At 38.7% G+C, this 19,466-nt stretch overlaps 1 protein-coding gene across 6 annotated transcripts in view; it reads left to right on the top strand.

The window, feature by feature from the left end:
* Positions 1 to 19,466, top strand: part of LOC125457084 (glutamate receptor ionotropic, kainate 1) — a 294,872-nt gene that overhangs the window by 174,250 nt on the left and 101,156 nt on the right. For all 6 annotated transcript variants that reach the window (XM_059650355.1, XM_059650359.1, XM_048540798.2 and 3 more), the window contains 2 exons: positions 10,588 to 10,769; positions 12,776 to 12,829. In XM_059650355.1, the coding sequence (XP_059506338.1) occupies positions 10,588 to 10,769; positions 12,776 to 12,829 (236 nt within the window). The remainder of the gene's footprint in view (positions 1 to 10,587; positions 10,770 to 12,775; positions 12,830 to 19,466) is intronic.

A 19,466-nucleotide genomic window follows, 5' to 3' on the forward strand; every position in this document is an offset into this window, starting at 1 on the left:
TAGTTTTAAGGTGTTAGGAGGAAGGTATAGAGGAGACGTCAGAGGGAGGTTCTTCACCCAGAGAGTTGTGGGCGCATGGAATAGTTTACCAGTGGTAGGCGTGAAAGTGGAGCCATTAGTGACATTTAAGCGACTGCCGGGCATGCACATGGACAGCAGTGAATTGAGGGGAATGTAGGTTAGGTTATTTTATTTTTGGATTAGGATTATTCCACGGCCCAACATCGTGGGCCAAAGGGCCTGTACAGTGCTGTACTTTTCTGTGTTCTATGTTCTATGACTAGCCCAGGCAGCTCATGATTTTGAACACTTCTAATGAATCTTTTTTCAGCCTTCTTCTCTCCAAGGAGAACAGTCCCAACTTCTTTGACCTACCCTCATTGCTGATGTTTCTCAATCCCTGGAACACTAATTCATTGCTTCTGCACCCTCTCCAATGCATTTGCATCCTTTTTATAATGTGGCACTGTGAACTGTACATCATACTCCAGTTAAAATCTCAAGTGTCTCGTACAAGTTCAACATCACCTCCTTGCTCTTGTACTCTAAGCTCCTACAAATAAAGCCAAGAAACACTGTCTGCTTTATCTACTGCTCCCTCCATCTATCCTGTTACCTTCAATGATCTGTATACATATACACCTAGGCTCCTCTGCTCCTGCACTGCCTTTACAATTCTAGCCCCGATTTTATATTGTCCTTTAGTTCTGAAGAAGAGCCACTGGACTCAAAATGATAACTCTGCTTCTCTCTCCACAGATGGTGCCAGATCTGCGGAGTTTCTCCAGCATTCCCTGTGTTTGTCTACAAATACTTCATCCATCTGACCCTTCTAACACCTGCTGCCGCAGACGAAGGGCAGGATGTGCAGATCACATATTGGATTTATCAGAAATACCAGAACTGAATGAAATGGGAAGGAAACAAGTCATCCTTGATGCCAAGGGACTGCCTATGGAGATACAAGAAGCACAGTGAAGGGCAAAGTAGTGAATATTCACTTTTAAAATCAGGCAGGGTCCACATAGCCTTAGATCTGAAGCCAGTTTCATAAAAACCATTCAAAAATAGTTTACATTAACTTCAGTTGAAGGTAAAAATCAGATGAAAAACAGAATGGGCAGGTGAGCTGTTCCTGTCCATTTTCGACCAGAAATAAAACTGAAAATACTATTGCTACAGAATTTAAATTGTACTAAAAAAGTTGAAATGTCCCACTGTACATATTCTGGAATGACAAAACAATGATTCACATTATCCAATTATTCTTCCCTTTGGTGCTCATTTTTCTTTAAAAATGGTACTGGAGACAGTTTCCACACTTCCAACACAATATTCAACATCAGTAATGACTCAATGGCTGAACAAAACGTTTTTTCATTTTGGTCATATTCATAAGTGTACATTTCATACCAACTCAAAATTCAATGAAGGAAAATTTTGTTTTTGGAACTTTTTTTTGTAAAAGATTTTGCTCAGGGTTTAAACATCTTTATTACCTCAAAACTGCCCTGTTTTTTTCATCTAAAAAGACTATGGGTTTTAATAACCTGCTCTGCCCTAAAACTTACAAATCTAGCAACTGCCTTTGTTAATGCAGAAGATCTTACAGTAACATCTCATTGTTTTGCCAGGCACAAATGAAGCTCTGAGCAAATCAACTGCACATTATCAAACTGATTCAATTCCTATTTGTATTAGTATCAGTGGAGTTAAAATCTGCCAGCTTTATATCCCACAGAGACTGCAAATCCAGTAACATGTTTCAAACCTATTGCATCAGTTATATTAGTACATTTCAGGAAATTATAGTTTTACTCAAGTGAGAGTCATTCGTACAGATATAAGTTTCAAGCGAATAATTAATCACAACATTTCATGTATGTGCCAAACTCAAAAGTCCTCACCTTTATGATTTTCAATCATATTAACAAGGTCTTTGACTTCTTCAGTAATCCTCTCTTCAATGGATTTCTTGCCCATCCCAAAGCTCCAAAGGGCTGATATCACAAACTTTCGAGCTCCCTGCTATTTCTTCCCCTCGCTGTGTATGACACCTGATCTTCTCTTCTGAGAAAGTTGAGCATTGATTTCTGTCTGAGAGTTTTAGGTCTATATTAGAAACCCTGTAATGGATATGACTGATTTTCTTGTAAGCTTTCCATTCCAAAGCTCATCTCCGTGACAACATGAATCACACGGATGTTAAACCATGGTAGATATTTTAATTAATTACCTCCTCGACCCTCAATTCCATTTTATCATGGCATTAAATACGCAGTTTAAAGTGTAATTAGCTATCAGCCTGTAAGAGTTGGAGACTAATAGTATCCACGATCAGCACAGTTAGTTTTGTCATTGCCTACAGATTTTAATTTCTTGCACCTACCAGCTAGTGATTCCACCTGACACCCTTCGTTCTTTAACCTTTAACCTTCAAGTCACCAAGGATTAGCTGTAGGCAGAGCAAGCCAAATGACTCTTCGTTAGAGCTACAGTCCAAAAACCTAAAATTCTTATAAACTACATACTTATAACATCTTCATTACACTTACCTAAGTGCAACACCAGGAGTTCTTTTTTTAAATTAAACCTTTGACGTCTGCTCTATTTCCTGCTGAGTCACTTTAAATGACTTGTATATCGAGTCTCCCAGTTTCTCTACTCCATTTAACCACATAAGAACATAACATAAAAATAGGAGCTGGATTCTGAATAGGCCATTTGGATTCCTGAGCTTCCTTTTTTTTATTATTCAGGAAGGCCATGGCTGAACGAATTATGGCTTCAGCTTAGCTAGCCTACCATGTCTCCTTACCTCATTAACTCTTGACTTCTGTTGTCAATCAAAAATCTGATTACCTCAGCCTTAACGGTATTCAAAGATTCCATCTCCATTGCTTTTTGGGATAACAGCCTTTGAGAGATTAAAATTATTTCTGATGCCCATCTTAAATGGGAGACCTCTTGTTTTGAAATTGACCTGATTTCTAGACTTGCCCTTGAAGAAATTAATATTCTCTCGGCTTCTGCCCTGTTAAACCCGCTTAGAATTTTATATATTTCAATATGATACTTCTCATTCTTCTAAACTCTAGTGAACTCAACCTTTTTTCATTAGACAACCCTTTCATTCCAGGAATCAACATGCTGAACCTTTTCCTGAACTGCCTCTAATGCAAATATTATGTTAGGAAACCAAATGTAAATGAATATTTTAGGCCTGGTCTCGCCAATGCCTTACACGATTGTAGGAAGGCTTCCCTATTTTCTAAAAATAAAAACAGAAGTTGGAACAGCTCAGCAGGTCTGGCAACATCTGTGAAGAAAAAGAATCCGAGTTAACATTTCAGGTTTGGTAACCCTTACTCAGAACTGGGATGTTTTTTTAAAACTCCTTTCACCTTGCACTGAAGTCTACATTCCATTTTTTTCCCTATTAATATCTGTTCCTGCTAACTTTTTGTGCTTCACGTATATAGACGCCCAGATCCTTCTATACCACAGCATTCTGTAGTCTCGCTCCATTTAAAGAATATTCTGCTTTTCTTCTTTCCATCAAAGTTGACAATCTTGAATTTTCTCATATTAAGCTTCATCTACCAAAGGCCATCCCACTCACTAAACCCAACTATATCATTTTGCAGCCAATTTGTGCACTCCTCACAACTTGCCTACCTTCATATCAATGCAAAGTTGACTACATTCGCCCAGTTGCTTAATATGAAGATTGTAGTTTGGAAGTAATTGAGGTCCCAGCACTAATCCATGAGTGTTCCACTATTCACATTTACAGATGTTGCAATTTGAATTCTATTTATTTTCTTTTATTGTTTTTCAAGATATATTATTACACATTTTTCATTGTTGTATCTGTCACTCATCTGCCCAGAATATCCAATACTTTAATGTAAATTCACCACAATTTACCATTACATCTTGTCTGGTGTCACCAGCAAATTTTGGTTAATATTCTCCCGATAGTCACTCACGTATATTGAAAATGTGAAGAGTTAACCTAGCCCAGACCGCATAGATTATGCCTCCAGTTTAAGTGATTTTATTCTGCTTTTACACTTTATTATCTGGATTTCAATCATAACCCTGCTACAATTTCTGATTAATTTCATGTGCTTTTGTCTTTTTCATGAACCTCTTAAATAGTACTTCATTAAATGTTTGGTGAAATTCTGTATTCAATTTTCTTATATTTCCTTAAGGATTGGTTAAACAGGTGCCAGAGAGACTTAAGCACTCATTCTTATACTACCTCTTGAGCTTACGCACAACTTTCCACATTCACCTCTCATTTGTTTCCAAAAGGTCCAGGAGGGAACTTTTATTTATCATTGAAAATCATTTGAATTGATTTAAATTACAAGAATTAAGCATTTTCTCAGCTGGCTCATATATTAAATGTTTTGATAATATTTGCATGATATCTATGTGCTAAAGGTACAAAATGTGTTCTGAACAAAATTATTACTGGGGAGAAAGTATGGTTCTTTGGGAAGGATTCACAAACATATAATAGCAATAATCTGAAAAAAACTCTCATTTGAAAAAGATTAATGGTAGGTCAGATGTTTGGGGCAACTTTTAAAAATGAACAAAGCATGACTAAATTGATAATAGAGGCAGAAAGCAGAGTAATAGAAAAGCTAGATAGATGCATAAAAGCTGGTAGAATTTTGACAAGTATTAGAGCAGGAGATGCTAGTGTTCATCCTCAAGAGTGTGTGTAAGGAAATGATAATGGAAAACAAAAAAGTGAAAGCTTTAAACAAATGTTTTGTGTCTGTCTTCATATTAGTAGACTTCGAAGATTTTCCAAAGGTAATTGTCAAGCAAATGGGACTAAGGAGAGATAAAATTTGAATAATTATCATCACCAAGGAAAATGTGCTCAATTGGACCCAAAGGCTGAACAGCTCCCAGGACTGGATGGCCGACATACTAGGGTCTTCAATGAAATGGCAGCACAGACAGTAGATGCATTGGTTATAACCTTCCAAAGTTCCTTTGGGTTCTAGAAAGATTAGTAGATTGGAAAATAGCAAATTTAATAAATGTGTTGCAGCAAAGAGAGGGCAGGAAGCAGGAAGTTGTAGGTCAGTTAACCTGATGGCTGTCGAAGAGACAGAAATGATGCCCGTTATTAAGCAGTTTAAGGAAGGATAGGAAGGAATTTACAATGTGATAAGGTAGAAACAAAATAGATTTGTAAAAGGAAATTAATGTGTAACTTATCCATTAGAAATTTTTGATGAAGTAGCATTCACTGTGGATAGAAGGGAACCAGTAGAAGGCATACTTAGATTTTCAAAAGTTACTGCATCAGAGATTTCTGCAGAAGCCAAGAGCATATGGTATAGGAGGTAATAGCCTGGATAAAGATTGGTTAGCTAACAGAAAGCAGAGAAAAGGGATGAAAGGGTCTTTCTCAGGTTGGCAGTTATGGAGTACCACATGAATCAACCATTTAAAATCTAAATCAATTATTTGGATGAGGGACTGAATATATAGTAACTAATTTTACCATAAGTAAATGGGTAGGTAAGCAAGTTGTCAAGTGGAGCTAGTTTGTTTGCAGAGGATCAAGGCAGATTGTGCGTGGGTACAATTTGGCAGATGGAGTATGATATGAGTACGTGTGATCTTATCCATTTTAGTGGGAAGAATAGAAAAACAATGTATTATTTAAATGTAGGGAAATTGCAAAATTCAGTAGTACAGATAGATTTAGCTGTGCTGGCATTTGTATCACAGCTTGTTAGTATACATCGTTTATGGTGCAGAAGATGGAAAAGTGGGGATGTTTTACTGCTGTTACATAAAGCATCAATAAACATCTGGCGTACCGCTTATAGTTTCAGTCTACTGATTTAATGCTTTAGAAGCAGATCAGAGAATGTTCACTTGACTCATTCCTGGGATGAAATGCTTATCTTATGTAGAAAGGTTGAACACTTTAGGTCTAGACTCATTGGAGTTTACAAAAATCAGAGGTGCAATTATTGAAACAGTTGCGATCATGAGGGAACTCGATAGGGTGGATAGCTGGAGGATGTTTTCACTTATGGTGGAGATTTTTTTAAAAAGGAGGTATAATTTAAGCATAAGTTTTCTCCCTTATTAAGACTTTGAGGAGAGCTTCTTTCTGTCTGTAGGCATGAGGATATGGAATTCTCTTCACTGCATATTGTGGAGTCTGAGTCTTTAAATTTATTCCAAGTTGAGTTGGATAGATTTATGTAATACATGGAAGTTAAGGGTTATGAGGTGCAAATAGGAAATAGGAGCTGAGAGCACAAAGAAGTCATTCATGATCTTATTGAATAATGGAGCAGACTCAAAGAACCAAATAACTTATTCAATGCTCCAATTCCTGTTTGCCAATGCCCCTATGTCAGATTCCAGAAGGAGAGCAAACCAGCTCAAATGTGCATTAGAAAGAACTGAAAAAGCCAACAAATAAATTTACCAGAACACAGGATAGGCTTTTAAGATTGAAGTAAATTTCAGAATTGTTACAACACAGAAGGCAGCTATTTGGCTCATCATGTCTGCACTGGTTCTCTGGCTATTTCACCTAGTTTCACCTAGTACTATTATCCTGCTTTCTCCCCATAGCTCTACACACAAATCTTTTCACACAACACTCAAATTCCTTGTTGAATGTTTCAGGTGAACCTGCCTCCACCTCTGAAACAATGCATTATAGACCTTAACCACTCACTGCATGAAAAAGATCCTTCTCATATTGCTTTTGTTTCTTCTGCTAGCCCGACTACTCCTGTATGCACAGTTGAATTATAATTTTCATTTCAAATCATCCCTTCACTTTCTTCCTATCATTTTTCTAAACTGAACTTAACCTGTCATCTGTCTGTCTGTTTCATCAACTGGTCTATGTTTTTTTTAAAATTTCTGCAATATCCTCCTTACAGTTTATGGAAGTAACTCAAAGCTAAAACAAATATTACTGACACAGCTTTCTTTCTTCAACATTTCTTAACAGAATGTGGAAGACCTTTTCTACACCTGACATTTAACTGCTGCTTTCTTGTAACATGTCAAAGTCATTCCAGGATTTTCTTAAATTAACTATTTACCTGCTATTTTCATTTCTGTGTTCTCCGAGTTACAATTGGTATGAGTGAAAGAAATTCATTTGGCCCCAACCATTCACTCATAGTACATTATAAAATGAGTAAGTAGAGCATAATTTCATGAAATTTAACTTGTTTTTTATTCACTCATGCAATGTGGGTCTCGTTGGCTGGCCAGCATTTCTTGTCCATCCCTAATTGCCCTTGAAAAGCGGTTGGTGAGTAGCCTTCTTGAGCTGCTGTAATCCAAGTGCTGTAGGTTGACCCATAAAGCCCTTAGGGAGGCAATTCCAGGGATTTTGACCCAGTGACAATGAAAGAACAGTGACCTATTTCCAAATCAGGATGGTGAGTGATTTGGAGGGCAATTTGCAGGTCGTGGTGTCACTGGTCACATATAGAGCATAGAACGTATAACATAGAACAATACAGCACAGAACAGGCCCTTCGGCCCTCGATGTTGCGCCGACCTGTCTGCCTTTTACAAATCCATACTGATTGGTCTTGATTAACTTGCATTTCTCCAAATTTTGGATAAATTCATCCTGCATAATAAATTCACATTACTTAAACAACTGCCGATTTGTGTACATGTCTCTGAATGCATGCACAGTTGCGCAAGGAGCAATTAACTTGTGTTTCAAGGTTCTTTGTATTGTCATACATCAGTAACTACATTTGATGAATAAGTGCCAAAGAATAATTTGACCTTATTATTGTTCAAATTAATGATCTTCAGCATGCATGGATGGTGGGTATGGTCTGAAACAGCTTTGATATTATTTACGTATTAGCACATGGAAGTAGAAAGACTTTCACAAAGTAACAGTGCAGATTATACAAAGTAAGAAGCTTCAGTATGATAATAACAATAGTAGATTCACTATCGTACAAATGTGTCCAAACTATAAGTACTTTCATTGTCTTTTATGGGTCCTTTCGTGATTGAAGAACATGATTCTGAATTAGCATAAATATCCGCAATTTTGGCAATTCATACTTTCATTGTTGGTGTCTGGGGGAGCGTCTGCAATTTCACCAACCTCTGGCCTTTCTCTGGACATGCAAATGCATCAGCGCTTGCCTCCACGTGAGCGAATTGGCTGCAGAGTTTTCCCAATGTGATAATTAGATAATTCTGTACCAATATAGTTATGCTAAACCAGTGGATTTTCCTGTGCCAGTCACTATAACACACCATACATACATACATATCTGCTGCTGATGGGTAGGCCTCCTGAAGAAACAAATTAAGGGATGCTTTAATTTTCAAGGTTCCCCTGAAAAGTGTAATGTGTGATTCAGTTATATCCAGTAAGGTTCTATTGAAATTAATATGTAGTGTTAAACCATGCAGATACTGCTATAGCCAGTGATTCTTCAGATCAGTAAAGCCCCTTTCCTTCTTTTTGATTTTCTGAAAGTGAGTGAAATTTTGGGCCATCTTGGGCCTATTAAGGCTACTGAAAATGGAAATATTAAAAAATGTTAGCTCTAGCCACTGCTGTTAAAGTCATGGTTTTAGAAAGTTGGGTCTTCTACATAGCTCTTAAGGATTAGTAACTTCATTCAACGATCAGAGCAAGACTCCAGTCTTTTCCAATTTTCAGATTCTGCACAGTTGTTAGCTACCTGGGAATGGTGACAATATGCACCTCAGTGGGTCCATGCACACCTTTCCCATAGTGAGATTCTAATGATTGGGCCATCCCTAGAAAATTACAAGCAGAGTATTCAAACTCCACCAATGGAAGTTCTCACTAAATGTGATATATTTGCAGGTAAAGTCATTCAGAATTTAGCTTTTAAAGACCTTCAGTTCCATGGTAAGAATCAATCTGCATTATTTTGTTTAGTAATCAAACAACATTGATGCTCTTTTCTCTTTTGGAAATAAGATACAAAATAAAACGCTGAGGTTGATTCAGGCCAGCACTTTAGTGGTCTTATGTACAAGACTTTTCATAAGGTTACTTAAGTGCAATTGGAAACTAAACCCATTTAAAAATAATCAAGTTATTAGTGACTTAATTAAGATAATTGACAAAAAAAATGCCATTAACCTGTGCCTTAAAAATAATATACAACAAAATTTCAAAATCTAATTTCAGTATTATATGAAAGTCCTTTTGAGAACAGACCATAAAATCACAGAATCCCTGCAGTGCAGAAAGAGGCCATTTGGCCCATTTGAGTCTGCACCAACCTTCCAAAGAGCATCCCACCCAGTCCTAGACTCAACTTCCCACCCTATCATTGTAATCCCTCATTTATCATAGCCAATCCAACAAACCTGCAGATGTTTGGACCGTGGGAAGAAACTGGAGCACCTGAAGGAAATTGGGCAATAATCCCTCAATAACGTATTTGAAAGGCAATGACAAAATCCTGAATTCCCAACAGGGAGTCATACAAACAAAGCAAAAGAGTAGACCATTCAGCCCTTTAAGCCTGCCCTGCCATTCAATAAGATCATAGCTGATCTGATTTTAACCTCAACTCTAGTTCCTGCAGTCCCCCAATAACTTTTCATCCCTGTAATAATCAAGGATTTATCCACCTCTGCCATAAAATATTTAAAGATTTTGCATCAACTGCCTGATTCTAAAGGTTCACAACCCTCTAAGAGATTTGTTTTTCCTCTGTCTTTAGTAAGTGAACCCTTATCTTTAAATCATGACTCCTTGCTCTAGTTTCTCCCCCAAAAGACAACATCCTTTCCACACACACTGGTCAAGCCCGCTCAGGATCTTACATTTCAGTTGTTATATCTGGCTCTGCACGTGTTTGTAGGACTCATTGTCTGAAGAACTAGGCTTGAGACCCCATCTCTAACATACATTTTCTGAAGAGAAGGGGCTTCTTGCTAGTTACATGCGATTGTAACACTCCTATTTTCACCCTGTTCATAAAAGGGCTACAAGTTCCTTGCCCACTGAGAATATTTTGGTGTCTTGGCAATAGCAGGATGGAAGGTCAAAATGCACTCGGATACAGGATTGATTTCAAAAGAAATTGATTAGATTTCAGTCCTATTTTGGGACTAATGTAATTTGCAAGGAAGATGAGCTTGCCTGTATAGTTATAACTTCTCTTAAAAATCAAGTTTCTGTGGGAGCCTTGGTCCCTGGTAGCATATATTAAAATTTAACCAGTGGAATGAAATGATCAATGAATCATGTACAGCATACATTGAGGTTTTCAATATGCAACGTTGGTGTACAAGGCTTTCCATCTGAAGTAGGTCAGGAAATTGCCATATAATGCCATGCCTTAGGTCTCAAAGGAACTCTACCCAACAAGTAGATAAGGGCAATTAACTCAGACCGATAGAACAGATTACATTTTATCAAATTTTCTTGAAAAAGTTTGAAAAAAAATCGAGGCATAGGTGACCAATTAGTAAATTAAACTGCATTTTTAGGGATTTATCATTATACAATTTTAATTAAATGGTGTGCTTTTTATCCACCAGGTCTCATACGTTTACAAGAATTAATGAAAGCCCCCTCCAGATATAATATTAAAGTTAAAATTCGTCAGTTGCCATCAGGCAATAGAGATGCTAAACCGCTTCTGAAGCAGATGAAAAGGGGAAAGGAGTTCTTTGTAATATTTGACTGTACATATGCCACTGCTGCCCATATATTGAAACAGGTAATTGAAACCTCCTATATTCACTTGCTTGCTACAGAATGCCTGGATGCTGTCCATTCTATGGTCAAACTGTACTGCTTTAACAGACTGTACAAAAGTGGTTTAGCTGAAGCATTCCTGAATGAGTTGAACTGAATTGAAGAACGTTAGGAAATCAATAGGACAAGTGGCCTTGGCTCTTTTATTGTCTTCCTCTGTTCCGTTCTGTTCTTAAAACTACCCTGCCTCCATAGTTTCACCCATGGGGGGCTCAGTGGATTGGACCACTTTATAACACAGATTGTTGAAGCAGTTGAATGAAGTGTAAGTCTCTATTGACCCAGAGAACAATAGATGATCTCTCATTAGAGAGAGATGACTGCTGATCAGTTTAACCTTGACTCAGATGAGGGGTGAGACTTTCCAAGCCAATGGTCCAGAAAAAGAATGGAAAATTATGTCTATTGAAGGATAAAGATGTAATAAAATTTTCACAATATGTGGTACATATATGATATGCTGAATATAATGATATGGTTCAAATATTTAGAAAATGAAAGCTCTTCCTGTTCATTCCAGTGCCATGAGTTGGAGTGTACAAGGCTTCTATATAGGAAGCTCAGGCCTGGGTGAAGAAAGCCTGTAGTTCTGGCAGAGCCATGAGCCCAGTCTTTGTGCTGTACTATCTTCAATGTGATTAAATTGATGGCTGTGATAAACTTTGCATCTGTCACATCTAGGCATATACAACAAATTGACTATGTCATCTGATGCGACCTGGAATGAGGTGCAATCATTCAGAATGATGGTTTCTTCAGATTAAAAGCAAGATGCTGCATTGCAGAAATAAAAACTGGAAGTCCTGGGGAAACCGCTAGAGTCACAGGCAGTGACAATTGTTTGCATCATAATCCCAGGATGTTTATATGAATCATGGCAATATCATGGTGTTTTGTGTATTTATTTTGAGCTATTTTAAACAGTATTTTTAAATAATAATTCCATGATGCACAACGTCTGACCATGTTTCTGTGATATATTTAAAATGATGACTGGGTTGTTTCATTCTGTTTTGAAATTCGTGTCAGCCTGTGCCCAACAAAGAATCAATTATAAATGTCAATATTTGGATATATGGTACCATTATGTTTGTAAGTGGCACAGTGATTTGAATTTCCAAACACCATAGTGCTTTGACTTTAAAAATATGGTTGGTTAAAGTATATTGAAAATTACTATCAAAATGGTTAAGATTTCCTGCAGTTGCAAAATATGAATATGAAGCAGTTTCTAAGCCTCAATGCAACTATTACAGTGGCATAAACTAGTAAATAGGTTAGCAAAGAATCCAAATGCAAGGATAATTATTCAAAGAAATGTTGCCACTGATCACACCCCCAGACTTATTTTCTTCTCACTATATTGGCTAAATTTTATTCTGACACCATCATCCCCGAATCTGTCGCTACTCGCTTGATCTGCCTCTGTTTACAAATCCGCAGCCATTGTCCCAGTCATATTTTTCCCAATATACTCTGCGCTGTTTGCAGCACCTTCCTCAGTGCTGCAGGGCACCCAGCAACTTTAACCTGCTTGCTGCTTCCCATTAGAATGCCTCAGTGTTACCCTATCCAGTTCTAGAATCAATTTAGATGAACAACCCAGCCTGCTGACATCTCCAATACACAGTAAGACCCCAAATGTGTTGTGCAATGATACCTTAAACCTAGACCCTGTTCTGATCTATCATATGAAAACATCTCATTCCTCATTATATAAGGAAGAGTAGGCAAGTTCTTTGAAAGTCTGGGCCAGCATTTATCGCAAGATCAATATCACCAAAAGAAGTCAATTGGTTATTTGTAGCTGATTGTGGAATTTTGCTATGTTTAAATTGCATGCTGCCTTTTCTTCCATAAAATCAGTGACTAAAATTCAAAAAAACCCTCAAACTTGTGAAATATTTTAGAAAACTTAAGGTGTAAAGGGTGCTATGTTTGTTTAACACTGGTTTGTTCCTTTTGCAGATCCTCTCAATGGGAATGATGACTGAGTATTATCATTATTTTTTCACTACACTGGTAAGGCACTAAAAACAAAAGCTTTTTTTTACAGAGACTGGCTCTGATTGTTTGTTGCTGATGTGCCAATATGGAGTTGGTGTTGGCAGCAACAGTTATCAAACTTTTCAAGTGTGAGCTGAAACAAGACTGTAACAAAAGTTACAGAGCATCTATATAAGGAGCTGCATCACAATTATTTCAGATCACATTGCACCAAGGCCTGATGGATGAAGGTGCTAGTGAAGTCCTGCTCTACACAGTTTTTGTACAGAGGGTTTAAAAGCAATAAGTATTAACAGTGTGAGATCGCGTTCAAAGAACCAGAGGACCAGGATCAGTGAGTGGCGAAAATAGCCTCTTTATTGCACAGTCACAGCAGCACGGTGGAAGGCAAAATAGAATCCCCAAAATCATAGCTCAAAAGCAGCCATTTTATACAAAATTCAAGCATACATTAACATTCTAACGCTTGAGTGTTAAGCAGTAGACATTGTACAAAAACTGTTTTGCAGGAAATCTGAGATAACAAGGTGTAGAGCTGGATGTACACAGCAAGCCAAGCAGCATTGAAGGGGCAGGAAGGCTGACGTTTCGGGCCTAAATGGTTTAAACATGTGCTAAATGTTACCAGTTATTGTTGAGTGTTAATGGTTATTTTAATGAGACTAGAGTGCCTTGCATAATTCAAAAGGTGTTAGTTTGGTTGGTTTCATGGTTGCGTCCAACTATGGGTTCTACTTACGATCATTCATTCATTCATTCATTCATTCATTCATTCATTCAGGGTTGCATGGGTCTGGACGTAGCGCCGTTAGTTTCATTAGTAAGTTAAAGGTTGCTTACATACGCTGCGTAGTGTTTATTAGTTCTATAAGTGGGGTAAAGTTTTATCTACATGTTAAATAAAAACTTGTGGCAAGTACCAGCTACATAATATACAGGAAAAGTCTGCAGGGTTATTCAACTATCACCTTTGACTGATACTTGGAGTTAGTCTGGCTGGAGGGAGAAGATAAACGATTTGGTAATAGCATCTATTCAGTTGGATTTTAATATCAAATAGCACTGTTTTTGGTGTGGGGTGCAAAACGTTTCTGATGAAGGGTCTAGGCCCGAAATGTCAGCTTTCATGCTCCTAAAATGTTGCTTGGCCTGCTGTGTTCATCCAGCTCCCCACTTTGTTATCTCCATTCTGTCCTGTCTGTGCAGCTTTGTTAGCCGTCACACCTGACTGCACCTTTGAATGGAATGTCGGCCTTCTTTAAATGGGACAACAAGGTGTGGAGCTGGATGAACACAGCAGCCCGAGCAGGAAAGCTGACGTTTTGGGCCTAGACCCTTCTTCAGAAATGTGATTTTCTGAAGAAGGGTCTCGACCCACAATGTCAGCTTTCCTGCTCCTCTAATGCTGCTTTTCCTGCTGTGTTCATCCAGCTCCACACTTTGTTGCCTCAGATTCTCCAGCATTGGCAGTTCCTACAATCTCTGCAGCAACTTGTTTTAAATGGGTTGTTTACATAGCGCGTTATGCATGAGTGCACTTTCAAGTGGGGTGTAACCGCAAATTGAAGTGGTTGTAACCTGATACGGTAGCGAGCACCTGAATTAGTTTGAATGGGGGCTGGCTGGTACATGGAAATCTGCAGTTAGTATTATAATCACGAATTAGTGAGTTAGTGGATCAATAGACATGATTTATGGAGTTATATTAAAAGTTGTTAACACCTCAGAATTCTGATACATCAACAGATTGCACTGCCATTTTTGTATCAAACGTCTGGAATTCCTAATGATATTCCTCCAAAATCTCTGTTTATGTCTTTTGTTCCCCAACAATCTTTAATGATCACAAATTTTTAGACACAAATTCAGGTGACATTGAATATAATCAGATCTCTACGTCTTATGGAATGGTACTTTTCTCGTTACTTTGGTACACAGACTGCAGTGAGTGTTGTGGTATTTTGGATATGGCTGTGTACGTAAATGTAACAGGATAGTTCCAAATTCCTTTCAAATTATGTAACAAGCTGATGAACTTTGGGTGGTGAGACCAATGATCCTTTACTTTTTATTGTCAAGTTATGCTACCGGTCAAAAGTGAACATAATTAAATTGTTCTCTCCATTCCATTTTCTTGATATCTCTGGGATTGCAAACAGTTGATATTTTATGCTGCAATCTCTTGCCTGGATACTGCTGTATGAAATTAGAAGACCATGTTTTGATCATTGATTGTGCAGTGTGAATGTCCAATTGTATCTGTATATCTTACTAACATACAAATCAGGAGCAGAAGTAAGTCAGTCAACTCCTCCAGCCTGCTATGCCCACCCAATAAAATCCAGACTGATCTGGACGTGCTTTGAATTCCACATTCCCATCTAAATTGATGAGAGGACTGTTTTGCTTAGACACATTTGTTCTCAATGGCTGTGTCTGGGGCAGTAAGGTTGCACCTTTGCACCCTCACAGTGGTGAAGTACCGTTATTCCGACAGTAGTCCATTCCTGAAGTACCTGTGTTCTGCAATCACTTGCATTGCTAGCACAGCATCGAATCCCATTTTCAGAAAAAGTCATTGTTACTGAATTTAGTAGCACATCACTTGTCAGCAGAATCAAGCAGCCTGCAGCTTCTGCAGCACTGCAGGATTTGAGAACATACCATACATGCATATGAGCCTTGATAAAATGTTGCCAAGTCCATTTAAACATCAATTATGCTGGAATTAATAAACTCAACATAGCTAATTTATGGCTTAATCACCTCAATGCTGACAAGACTTTATCCCTCATTATTAATTTTGCAGTTTGCAATGTGAAGAGGCTTAGTGTGTTCTTATAATCCTTGAAAGATGTAGATGTGTTCATTGTAATGAAATCTTTGTCTTTTAATCTTTTACATACTTGATATTGTGAAACAGTCTCGTCGGTAGATTCTAATTCCCTATTCCTTCCACAGCACGTATGCTAGCCTTTATATCAAGGCAGCTTTAAGTAACATACGCAGGATAATGAACAGAATACTCTCTGTCAGGTGTCTGAGCTACTAGAAATTTTCCCATGCCTAAATGTAACTTGCTCACTCTCTCATTTACAATATACAATACAGTAAAACAGCGTCACACCTCCTTTTAGATTTAAACGATTACTGCCAGAATTCTACTTTCCTGGGTAGCATGAACACATTGATTGTGCAACATGCATTTGAATCTATTACATCTGATCATTGATGCCAGATTTTGGAGGTCTGCTGAATATCATTTTGGACTACATACTGAAGATTTTTTTGTTAAGCCTTAATCCACATTATACCAGTCCTCCTTGTTATAATTGAGCTCATTCAACTAAGTCTCACATTTCACACTAAGTCTAAAGGTGGTCCAGCTTTCAGTAGCTGGGATGGAGGCCTCCTGCTTTGTTGTTAGCCGTGCTGGCTGGAAGATTTGAGTGGTCATACCTGCAGGGGTTTAGACCTACAGAACCCAGACCTATCGAGCGTCCTGCCCAGATGCAGGTTCAACTTGGAACTTTTACAAGCTTTGGAATCACAGGAAAGTGAGAAGTGCAGGGACCAGGCACCTCTGCAGTGTCCTGAGAGGAAAATTCAAGAGGGCCTGAGTATGGCTCTTCCTCCATCTGGGTATATGCTGGCACCGTGCTAAGAGGAATGTGTGGCTGAAATGAGGTTAAGGTCCCCTTTCTCTTTACCATTGATGCTGAGCTAGCTTAACAAGTGCCTTTGGCCAGCCTGCCTCCTGTCTGTGCAGTATAACAGCGCCATTAATGGCCGAGGCCATGCGATCGTCTTCTCTCTGGAGCTAAATGACTCCCGGCATCCAGCAGTCCTGAGTGTCAGAGTCCTGGGGCATTTCTTCCTTGACCTGCTGAGGTGACGTTGTCAGTGATGTTCTCAACAGACTGTGTGCTCCTGAGTCTAATGTCAATATATAGGCAACTGAAGTCAAAATCTCTGAGCTGTTCAAGGGAGCAGGGAAAAGTAAACTCTGAGAGTTCAGTGACTTCCTCCTTACTGCCACCTGGGCTGGCCTCTTTTTGGCTATGTATACCATGTGCTGCTAGTGCTTTCATGACAGAAAAGAAGGCATTAGTTGTGTAAGAGGGAGAAAACCTTGCGCAGATTAAGAATGGGCAGCACAGCATAATCACAGCCTTCTGGTTGGCCATTGAGAGACTGCTCCAAATAAGTGTTTATACTCTTCTCTAACTTCCTTAAGAAGTTTCTCTTCATATGGGGAGAGGAGTCTGAAATACAAGCCTCCTCGCAACACCCACAAATTTGACTTTATTCCGGAATGCTTTAAATTACTAAGAGTCAAGAGCTACGAGTTAAGGTTCATTACACTTGAAATGTTAACTCTGCTTTCTTTGCACAGATGCTATCTGACCTGCTGACTTTCTCCAGCAATTTCTGTCTTTGTTTCAGAATTCTAGCATTTGTAGGCCTTTGTTGTATTTTACATTTTACATGATGTCCATTTCTATCCATAGCAAAACAACCTCATTGGTGGGCAGGGATAGTAGGAACTGCAGATGCTGGAGAATTTGAGATAACAAGATGTAGAGCTGGATGAACACAGCAGGCCAAGCAGCATCAGGAGCAGGAAAGCTGATATTTCAGGCCTGGACCCTTCAGAAATGGGGGTTGGGGAAGGGGGTTCTGAAATAAATTGGGAGAGATGTGGAGGCAGATAGAAGATGGATAAAGGAGAAGATAGGTGGAGAGGAGACAGACAGGTCAAAGAGGTGGGGGTGGAGCCAGTAAAGGTTAGTGTAGGTGGGGAGTTAGGGAGGGGATAGGTCAGCCCTGGGAGGGCGGAATGTCAAGGGGGATGGATGAGGCTTGTAGGTAGGAGATAGGGGTGGGGCTCAAGGTGGGAGGAGGGGAGATGTGGCAGGAAGGACAGGTTAGGGAGGCGGGGATGAGCTGGGCTGCTTTTGGGATGCGGTTGGGGGAAGGCGAGATGTTGAATCTTGTGAAGTCCACATTGATGCCATTGGGCTGCAGGGTTCCCAAGTGGAATATGAGTTGCTGTTCCTGCAACCTTCGGCTGGCATTGCAGAAGGCCCAGGATGGACATGTTGTCTAAGGGATGGGAGGGGGAGTTGAAATGGCTCACAACTGCGAGGTGCAGTTGTTTAGTGCAAACCAAGCGTAGGTGTTCTGCAAAGCGGTCCCCAAGCATCCTCTTGGTTTCCTCGATGGAGAGGGGGCCACATAGGTGGGCCCATCTCTTAAAAGGGTCATGTAAAAAATCTGATCTAGTTTTGTTCATCTAAAATGTAACTAGGAAGTTGAAATAATATTCATTTTGGGTTGTTTCCCAATGGACAATAAAATGTATCCAATAATGCATTGGCCCAGGGTTTGCATTGCAACAAGCAGTGTATTGCAGATAGATTACAGCTGCATATATTGGGGTTGTGTATTGCTGATGTATTCTTTCTTAATACAGCAGGCTGTGTATTGCTGATACACTATTGCTGCATATATTGCTTTTAAAGCTATTAGACTGTTACGTTGACATCCTTCTATTCGTCAGCATGGGCTCAATATCCTTCAGTAATAAATCACTTAGAACCTTAGCCCAAGCTCTAGAAAGTCAGAAATAAATAATCTGCAGTTCCATCAAAATGTATGCAAATTGCACAGTTGTTCTAGAATGCCATTTGTATTTTTATATTGCTCAAGAGTTTATGGAAGCTCTTGACAGTCACTTGGAATTTTTCACAAGTAATACCATGCAGTATTAGCCCATTAAAAAGAGTGTTTTACATTTTGTCTGATGTTCATCTTTAAGAATGAAAGAAAATGAATACTTGAGTTGATGTATAGAAATATTTATTATTGCCTCAAAACATTAATGGGCATGAAAATAATATTTCTGCATTCATGATCCAGAAAGAGAAGCTTAGCAATTTAGAACAATGTGGAGAATTCAGTGGTGTGGTTTTGTCTCATTGCCCTTTTGGTTCTGCATTCTATGTTTGATCCCAGCTCAAAGTAATGGCTTGAGGGTTTCCTGTTACAAACAGCTGGAAGCATTGGAAATGAACCTAGTTTGAGTGGTTTCCTTGTATTTGTGAGAGTCTATGGCTCAAAAAGTGCTCAGAATTTGTCACTTGGTTGACAGCCTCACAACTAAAAGGTCACGAGAATAACTGGAGTGAAGCAAAGAAATAATGAGCTGATGCTTGTACCTTTGAACCCACTAACTTCAATAGACAGCAAGTTAAGCACAGAAACCAATTGTTATTATAACTGGGGCTCAATTTTAGGTTTGCTAAAATACTATGTTAAGTCAGAATAGAGAATGTATTAACTTAACATTTCTGTTGATCCTATTACTACCCTAAGCTTGCTAGATGCTTATGAACTGATAGGGGAAAAAAATCCACTTGGCACTTATTTTAACATAAATCAACTCTATTTTCCAAAACAAAGGAAGTAAGTTTTCCATAAACCGTACCTTTCCTCAGATTCTCTCAACTAAGCAAAGAATGCATTTTGCACTATTAAGGTCATCCTCACCATAATAGAACCAAAGAACAAAGAAAATTACAGTACAGGAACAGGCCCTCTTTGTCCTCCAAGCCTGCACCAATCCAGATCCTCTATCTAAACCTGTTGC

The sequence above is a fragment of the Stegostoma tigrinum genome, chromosome 12 (genome assembly GCF_030684315.1).
Source record: "Stegostoma tigrinum isolate sSteTig4 chromosome 12, sSteTig4.hap1, whole genome shotgun sequence".
Taxonomy (NCBI): Eukaryota; Metazoa; Chordata; class Chondrichthyes; order Orectolobiformes; family Stegostomatidae; genus Stegostoma; species Stegostoma tigrinum.